Below are 9681 nucleotides of genomic sequence, written 5' to 3'. Positions count from 1 at the left end.
TTTCTTTTTTTTTTTAATTGTTTTTCTTTCTTTCTTTTTTAAATAAGTTAAAGTTAATACAAATATAAAAAGAAGAAGGTACTCTAGGTTCAATGACATCCACAAATTGTACATTATTTACACCTAAAGCATAGGTTTCCTGTGGTCGAACAGTCCTCGGTCAAAGCTAATGTTGGACGTTGTGTAGTGTCGGCTGCCCTCTGCGCCAGGAGCCAAGGCATAGTCTGAAGATTTGGAATTCTCAAGTCTGAAGGTGGTTGTTCTCTGTCTCCCGGGGCTCTCCTTTTCTGGCTCTGCTGTGGTGTCTGTCCCCTCCACCCCCGCCATGGGCTGGGTGGTGTGTGTTGATTTGTCCCTAGTCCCAGAAGGTGTCCAGCCGAGACTTTTTGGGAATGAGACTCTTGGCACTGGTACTGGCGTTGTGCTCGGAACGTGCCGAGCCCCGCTTTTCGTCGCTGCTGCTCCAGCAACCGGATTTACTGCTCCGGGAGTGGTCAGATCCTTGGTTGGAGCCTAAGAGAATGGAGGAGGGCGTCTCCCTGGAACCAGAAAGGTCGAGGGTTGAGCCACTGTCCCGGCTCTTCTCAGCTGACGTCTCCTTCTCTTTCGAGGCGTTGGCCGTTTCTGGAGGGGCTGACTGCGTGCTGGAGGAGCTAGCCTGGGACGACTTGTTTAGTGTTTCCGCGTTCACCTCGGCATCTGCTTCCTGCTGTGGGGCGGTAGCTGACTGGGTGCAGGACTTCATGTGCTCGGGCCAGTGGGCCTGCTGGCAGGGGTAGTCGCAGTAGCTGGTGTTCCAACAGCAGTAGAAGATGGCTTCCTTCTTGCAGTTGGCGCACCACTGCTTCTTCTTGGTCTTGTCCACTGCCTGCTGCTTCTCCAGCTCCAGCTGCTTCTTCACCTCGGCAATGAGCCGGTCCCGCTCCTGCTCCAGGCTCTGCCGCATCTCCGCCATGGTCAGCTCCAGGTTGTGTTTCATTTCGGAGAGCTCTTGCTGGTGCAGCCACTGAAGCTTCTCGATCTCGATTCTCAGCCTGCGGATCTCGTGCTTCCAGTAGTGTTTTTAGAGAGATCGTTATATATTTCTGTCATCGTTCCTTTAATTGCATCCATCATTTTGCTCGTGTACTTGGCGATATCTGCGGCAACATCGGCTGAGGCAGTGGCGATGGGCAGGTCAGCGTTGACTGAAGACGCAAGGGTGCTCGTGGACCCCGAGCTGGTGACCAGGGGCGACGACTGTGTGGACGTGGATGGGCTCTGCGTGATCTCCTTCTGCTGGACAGTTGATGAGTTCCACACGACCCGCTGCACGGCTGAGGCAGTCTCCTTCGGTAAAAGCGGCCTCTGCTTTCTCACCGGGCTTCCCGTGGCGGCAGCGGCCGGAGCCGTGACCGTGGACGTTGTGCTGGTGGTGGCCGTGACCCCAGCCGTGGGAGTTTGGGAGGAAGAGCGGGTGAGAACCGACGTTTCAGGGGGAGACTGGCTACCCGCCGTAGCGGATAGTGGCGCTTTACCTACAACATCCTGCTTGGGAGATGGCTCTTTGGGTTCCTTCTTATTTTTTCGACCCTCCTGCCCAGAATGGTCTTCTCCTAAATCTATGACAAGTTCACTCTCAGAATCAGAGTCCAGGCCCAGATGCACTGTTGGGGAATCCGTCTCATCCTTTCCCTTCAGTTTGTCCTTTGTGGGATGAGGCGAAGGTTTTGCCTTTTCCGAAATGTCCTTCTCAGGCTCTGGGCTAGCCTCTTCCTTGACTGCCCCCACATCTGCTTCCTTGCTGGTTGGTGATGTGCTTTTCAGCTCCTCTTTCATCTCCACCGGGTTGGTTGGTTTGGGCTTTTTTTTAACAGCAGGTGACTCTTTGTCCATCCGACTCCCCTCTTTGTCTTCTGCATCTTCTGGCTCATTCTTGGACTTCTGCTCATCGTCACTGATATACTCACTATCGCTACTATCCGACTTCTCGGAATCCTCTGAATCGCTGTGCTCTACGGCCGTATAAACATCTTCCGAGATTTCATTTATTCCTAATTGTGCTTTGCAACTCTCTATTGTCTTGTCAAGATTTAGCTGGAACCTGCTGCGGATCTGCCGCTTGGGAGAGACGAGTGGGACGGGGGTGGACTGCTGCTGGACAGACTTGCTCAGCTCCTTCAGATCCATCTCAGCTTTGCTTCGATCAAGGTTAAGATTCAGGATGCTTCCAGTGGTGGGAGTTTTGTCCACTTTCGTCATGACTGGCTTCGATGCTTGGGGAGAGAAGGGCTTCAGGCTTCCAGATAAACTCTCTGCTTGTCCCATCTTGGTGGAGGCTGGTGAAGCTGTGCTCTTGTCAAGGAAGTCCATGGACTCCTCGCTGGCGCTGAAGTGGCTGGATGTGGCCTTTTTCTCGGCGTCCTGCTCCACGTCGGAGCCCGTGTGCACGGACGAGTTGGTGCTCATAGGGGAGCGAGGCATGCCCGACAGGGAAATCCTGCGCCCGGCGCCCCCGCTCAGCATGGGCTTGCTCATCAGGATCTTGGGTGACGCTGTCATGTCGAAGTTGAGCTTGACCTTCTCCTGCTTGTCTATCTTGGCGGTGCCAGCACTGGGGTTGGCGGGATCGAGCAGTATTTGGTACTGGCTGTTGGGCGTGTAGGGTGTCCGGAACGGAGAGTAATTAAAAACGCCAAACTTCCTGCGGATGTTCTCCACGTAAACCTCCATCTCTTGCATTGCACTGTTGAAAATGCTTTTAGTCTTTTTCACAGAAAAAGGAATTTCTTTAGACATGAGGTAGCAATTATTTATTGGAACCCAGGCCTTGTCGTGTTGTCCAAAGAAACGGGCATCGACCTGCCCATCCTTATCCCGCAGAGCTTTTGTGGGCCAGAATGGAAACCCCTTCAGTTTCGCCCAGACCAAAGGATGCAGATTGCCACAAGGCTTGCAAAACCAGTTATCTCGTTTTTGGCAAGCAGCTAGGTAACATTCTGGACATACTTCGATTTCATTCATCTCATGTTCACAGATCTTGATGATGACTTTAGCTATTTGCGTCAACTTGTGATTTCCCCCATTGTAAATGATGCAGTTGTGCAAAATCCACTTCGCATCAGCCAGGAAGGCTTCTGTGCAGCCGTACATTTTCTTTTTAGCGTTCTTTTCCAGTGTACAAAGGTCCATGGGATGGAAGATGTATTCTGCATAGTCGGGATGCTGTTCCAATGGAACGGGCTTCTGGAACGCATCTGTCCCTGGCTGCTTCATTTTCTGAATGGCAAACTTGAGCAGGTACGATAACTGTTCCATGGTCAGCATTGTCATGGCTTTACTCTGGGTCTCGATGCATTCTGCTACTGTAATTTTCTCACATTCAGGACAAAACCAGTCCCCCTCTGGTTCCGATGTCAGTCTCAGACACTTAGCGTGATAAACCCGGGGGCAGAGCTCACAGCAAAGGACCTGGCCTTCCCGGTGACAAACCCAGCAGTAGAAATCATTCCGTCCATCCTGCAGTACAACATCAACAGGGTCTGTGGTGAGTGGCTGCTTCATATAGTAAAACGGACCATGTCTTAGTTCTGACTGCTCCTTATTGCTGTTGTTCAGTAAGCCGGGTTTCTTTTTCTTTTTAATGGGGCTTGTCGATGTGTCCTGTGGTGAGTGGCCATTGGAAGAATGCGGAGGGCTGGGGAACTTTCTTTTCTGGGCTGTTCTCTCTGTAGAGCCAGGATCTTTGGAGCGAGTAGAGATATCCATGCCCTCTACCACCTCCTGTTCTGTTTTTATTTCCTCTTCTGCCAAGCCAACAAATGTTCAAGCAACCGTCTCATTTTTCCACAGTTAGGAAGACAGAACAGGCTGGCAGATTTGGGACTTCTAAATGTCTTCCAGGGTCGATTCCGGCCATGAAGCTCCATTCTGCACAGCCTGTACCGTGCTCCAGAGCCACCATTATCTGTGATCCCCTCTAGTATATTTTTAATTTGATCAAAAGTATCTTTTATTTACATAAGATCTGCTATTTTTATTTACTCTTTAAAATTCTTCTTTATGCTCTTCTAGGGTCTTCTTGATGTTCTTTATGTCTTTAGCCATCTCATTGAAGTTGTTTTGGAGATTTGTTTGTACTTCTTTAATTAATTGCTCCAAATTTTGTGTCTCTTCTGGCTTTTTAATTTGTTTATTTGGCTTGTTCATACGTTCTTAGTTCTTCAGGTGCTGTATGATTTTCTGTTGGCTTCATGCTGTTTGCTTATCTTGGTAAGATTATTTTGGGAAATGCAAGATTATTTGGGCATTTGTGTATAATTTGGCAGCGCTACAGCATGGTGGACTGCATGTTCCTTCTCCTACCAGCAGATGGCACTCTTGGGCCACCTCTTACCCTCAAGCCAGCTCTTCCCCAACTTTGTGCACTGGGAGGGGTCCAAACTGGGTGGAAATCCAATCAGCACAACAGTTTTCTGTGTACACTTGGGACCCGCCAGCCCTGTGGGAGGGGTTGGCCCTGCACACTTCTTCAGGAAGTCTGCTCCATGGCACAGTGGTCCCAGCAATTCCCAGGGTTGTGAGTTCCACCACTCTGGGGCTCTGGAGCTGCACATCTCACCTTCCAGCTCAAATGCACCACAGTCCCTGTCTGCCATGCACCTGTGAGTCCCTGGGGTTGGGAAGGGGCACCTGGGGCTTCCATGTGGTGCCCTTGCCTCTCAGCTCTGCACACCTCAGGCTTTCATGGAGGAAGATTGAGTGTGGTAACCACAAGTCCACCGAATCCCAAGCTCTCAGCAGCGGGGCTGTGAAGGGTTATCTCCCCAACCTACTGCTAAGATGAGTGCACGGGGCTTGAAAAGCTGCTGACTCCATGCTCAGTGGCTGGTTCTAGCCACCAGTCCCCAGCATAGAAGTTCTTGACTGTGGGGCTATGAAGAATTATCTGCCAGCCAATGGCTGAGAAGGATACACAGAGTGTGGAAAACTGCTCCTTTCCATGCTTGTCAGCTGGTTCCAGCTGCCAGTCTGCAGCATGGAAGCTTTTGGCTGCAGAGCTATGAAGGGTTATCTCCCCAGCCAACTGCTGAGATGAATGCATGGGGCTTAGAAAGCTGCTTGCTCCATTATCAGCAGCTGGCTCTAGCCGCCAGTCTCCAACACGGGAACTGTCAGCTGGGAACTGTCAGCTGCGGAGCTGTGAAGGGTTACCTCCCCAGCCAACTTCTGAGAAGGGTACATGGGACATGGAAATCTGCTCCCTCCCATACTTGTCAGCTGGCTCCAGCACCCATCTCTTGTGGTGGTCCATGCCAAGCACACTCACCAGTCCTTACAAACGCAGTCTCTCTGCCTCTCCAACTAAGTCCCCACTATGTGGTGTAGAAGTCCCTGCCTGGCCAGTGACACCCTAGACCTGCTGTTCTGGAGTGCTTTCTGCACTTTATCTAGTGTTTTTCATGGAAGAGAATTTTGCTTTGCCTCTCCTAATCAACCATCTTCCCAGAAGTCCCAATATATGATTTAACAAGACCTCCAAGAGATCCTGACACAAGCTTAAGTTTGAAAACTGGTCTAGATGAAATGTGGCCTATAAATGTGGTTAAATTTCCTGGGGGCATAGCTGGAGACTTTGTGGTACTCTCTGACATCTGTATGTCAGAATTTGGGGGAAATCCAGAGCAGAAGTCCAGTGGCTCCTGTTGAGCTCCACTTATGTCTATCTTTCCTGTTGCTCCCATGCAAGGCAGACAGTCTTAGAAACTCAACATCGACTTCACCACCCTTATACTAGTGGAGTTTTATTCAGGTGAATTAAAATCTGAGGAAAGCCAGACCAGCTATAGCTGGACACATGAAATCTAGGAAATGATCTTGGATTAGTCCCACTATACAGAGGCAGGGTTAGTGGTCTTAATATTTATGCAAAAGACCATAGACCCCTTTATTATGAAGGTAACATGACAATCTACACAATGGGAGAAAATATTTGGAAACCATATATCCAGTAAAGGTTTAATATCCAGAATGTGTAAAGAAATCCAACTTAACAAAAAGATAAACAACCCAATTTAAAAATGGGCAAAAGATTTAAATAGACATCTCTCCAAAGAAGATATACAAATGTCCAGAAAACACATGAAAAGATGCTCAATATCATTAGCTACCTGGGAAATACAAGTAAAATCCACAAGGAAATACCACTTCACAACCATTAGAATGGCTGCTATTTAAAAAATGGAAAATTACAAATGTTGGAGAGGACGTGGAGAAATAGGAACACTCATTCATCACTGGTGCCAAGGTAAAATGGTGCAGCTGCTGTGGAAGACAGTCTGACAGTTCCTCAGAAAGTTGAGTATAGAATTACCATATGACCTGGCAATCCCACTACTATGTACATACCCAGAAAGAATTGAAAGCCAGGACATGAACAGGTATTTTCACATCGATGTTCACAGCAGCATTATTCCCAATTGCTAAAAGATGGAAGCAACCCAACTGTCCATCAACTGATAAAAGGATAGACAAAATGTGGTATATAATTATAATGGAATATTATTCTGCCATAAAAAGGAATGAAGTTCTGTTACATGTGACTATATGGATATATCTTGAAGACATCATGTTGAGTGAAATAAACCAGACACAAAAGCAAAAACATGGTATGATCTCACTGATATGAAATAATTAGAATAAGCAAACTCAGAGTCAGATTCTAGAATATGGGTTTCCAGGGGCAGGGTGGGATAGGGAATGCAAAGTTAAGGCTTAAAATATACAAGGTTCCTATTTGGAATGATGGAAATGTTTTGGTAATGGATGGTGGTGATAGTAGCACAACATTGTGAATGTAATTAACTGCACTGAAATGTATATCTCAATATGGTTAAAAGGGGAAATGTTAGGTTTTATATATGGTAACAGAATAAATATTTTTTTAAAAATCCATGGAACTACACTACACAGTGAACCTTAAACTAAACCGTGGACTATAGTTAGTAGTACAATTATTAAAATGTGTTTTCATCAATTGTAACAAACTTTCCACACCAATGCGAAGTGTTAATAGTAGGATGTTATATAGGAGTTCTGCATTTTATGCATGATTGTTCTGTAAACCCACAACTTCTCTATAAAGGAAAGAAAAAAGATTGTAGACCCAAAATTCAAAGACAGAAGGATATTTAGGTGAAGCTCAACTAAATAATATTCTTGGGCAATGGAGGCTTTTGAATTTCCACGTAGGAATATCTTGGATAATTTTTCTTTTGGTAAATGGGCAGGATGAGGACCAACCAGGGAATTTGTTCTGAAACTATTTTTGCTTAGCAAACATACTATTTTGAATTAAGTTGTATGTTTTTCTGGGGGTTTGGGAGAAGGCTAAATCCCCACCCCTCCCCTAACACCAAGCCATGTGTCACTCCTCTGGCTGGCCCTAAGTTATCTTGGCCGATAATAGCTAATCATCTGAAAAAATGGGCAGGAGAGGATGGAAGAAAGGACCAGCTAGTTGAGATGGCAAAAATCTACAGCTTCACTGTCCAGGGTCAATATACTCCTATATAAAAGACAGATGAAAATCCTAAACTCAGGTTTCCAGACTTGAAGGCAGGTAAACTCAGGCCCGTGCATTCACGTGCTCCCCTAAGAGGCCACATACCACACCTCACACACATGCTGTGAGCCGAGACACAGCATGATTCTACTCTAAAGCAACAACAGCAAAGCATTCCCAAAAAAGGGACAAGGTCACAATACCAGACATACAATAATTAACTAAGTCATTGGAAAACTCATTTTATAAACACCCCCCATGAAGTTTTAGGGCAAAGCAACAGCTCACTGACTGTGTGGTTACAGTTTATGGCTACTTCTTTTGTCCTTGATACGCTGCTGTGATTTTTCAGCCTCTTGCTCAGCTTTAGTGGTTCCAAGATTAAAGTCCAGGTAAATGAATGGAAGAGCTCTATTGGCAGCACTTATATGTGGGCTCTTCTGAGCCCATTGGCCCCTGGGTTGAGTTTTGTCAGTTGTTTTCCTGGCAAAAAGAATTACACTCTAGTCAGGGAAATTGTCTGTACTAAGTGTCCAATGGGGGGGGGGGGCAAGTTGGGAGAACTGAGACGCCAAACTGGAGAAAGTGAGGGTACTGAGAAATTAGCAATATCAGGAACCTGCCTACGACCCCTAGGGCTGGAAGAAGACAGGGAGGAGGGGAGGAAATAGTGTTACTAAAGCCCAGGTACCAAGTTCATTGCAGAGGCTGCCAGGTAGAAACTGTGACAGAGTAGAGAAGACTTGTTGGCAGAAAGTAGGACATAGGAGGAGACCCAGCTACAACCAGAGATGTCACTTGAATTAGAGGACACTGTGCTGAATATCTTTCATTGTTGCCTGACCAGCATCCATTCCCACTTCTTCTGATACCTACACCATGATTTTCCTTTCCAGGGAACTGCTCCTCTCCCGTTGGGTACAGTCTTGGTGTTATTGACAATCGAGATGCTCTGCCTTCCCATAGCCAAGGTGTAGGTGGGCATGTGATCCAAGTTATGTTAAACACCCGTTCCCAGGAATTTGAATCATGAGCACAAGAGCAGAAAACAGTTGGAAATCTTTCAGTTATATGATGGTACCTGAAAAGGCCATACATCACTTCTTATTTCACTACATGCCCAGAGACAATCTGGTCCCTATTTTATTTTGTTTTTCCAAAAAAACTTCTATCAATTCCTCCACTAAATTCCTTTGTTAGCTTAAGTTTGCCGTAAGTCTGGAAATTTTTTTACTACAGTGTTTGCTATACTCCCATACACCAAGTCTTTGTTTCCCACTCCTCAGAATGCCCTTCCATGCTTCTTTGGCCTTGAGACTATCTATTCATCCTTCAATACCCAAACTAAATGCTGCTGCTTCTGTGAAATCTTTCCCAGTCCCCACTCTCTCAAAAAAAGTTTAGTTGCTTATCTCCTCCACTTTCTGTTAACACTATACATATCTCTTTTACAGCACTTATCATATTATCTGATTATTCTATGTCTACATGTTTGTCTCCCTACTAGTCTGTGAGGTTCTTTTGGGAAGGACCATGTCTTATTTTATCTCAGGATCCTCAGTACTTAGCTGCCTGGCACATGGTAAATGCTTGACAAAAGCTTGATGAATATATAATAAGTGAGTGGATAATGTTGCCAGCATATCTCCACTTGATTGTAGTAGGAGCTAGGGTTCTTTCCTTCTTTGCAATTAAAGAATCTGTAGCTCATGGCTTTAAAAGCTTAAAGGGGAGTCATGAATCTAATATATACCCACAATAAAGGAATACTTTTATAAAGGCAGGAAACAGAAACTTCAGAGAGAGAGAGAGAATGAATGTAAAGAGGGCACTGAAGAGTAACAGCCAATTGTACAAGGCTGTACAAGGAAATACTGTTTGGGGCATAGAGATGTGAAGAGAAGTCTTAGTAGTCCACTGGGAATGATGGCCATTAAATTCCCTATAGACTTAAGGAGGTAAGTCCAGTTGTATGCTACTAAATATTTAACAACCAGCTCTCTGGGAAAAAGAAAATGCCTTCATTTGTAGCATTTACCAATTTCCTTAGTGCAAATACTCCCAAGGTGGCCAATTTCAAGCTGTCAATATCGCATCACTGAACACAGAATTAAGAAGATAGTTTTTCCACCATACAG

General features: G+C 46.0%; 1 protein-coding gene across 1 annotated transcript; it reads right to left on the bottom strand.

Moving 5' to 3' along the window:
• Positions 1–311: 311 nt before the first annotated feature.
• On the bottom strand, positions 312–3853 carry LOC119522867 (protein kinase C-binding protein 1-like). Its single transcript, XM_037821553.1, is given in 2 exon segments — positions 312–1047; positions 1050–3853. Coding segments are annotated over 2 exon segments (3390 nt in total). The 5' UTR covers positions 3748–3853; the 3' UTR covers positions 312–355.
• Positions 3854–9681: the final 5828 nt, after the last annotated feature.

The sequence above is a fragment of the Choloepus didactylus genome, chromosome X (genome assembly GCF_015220235.1).
Source record: "Choloepus didactylus isolate mChoDid1 chromosome X, mChoDid1.pri, whole genome shotgun sequence".
NCBI lineage: Eukaryota > Metazoa > Chordata > Mammalia > Pilosa > Megalonychidae > Choloepus > Choloepus didactylus.
This window is presented reverse-complemented; position numbering and strand designations above follow the sequence as displayed.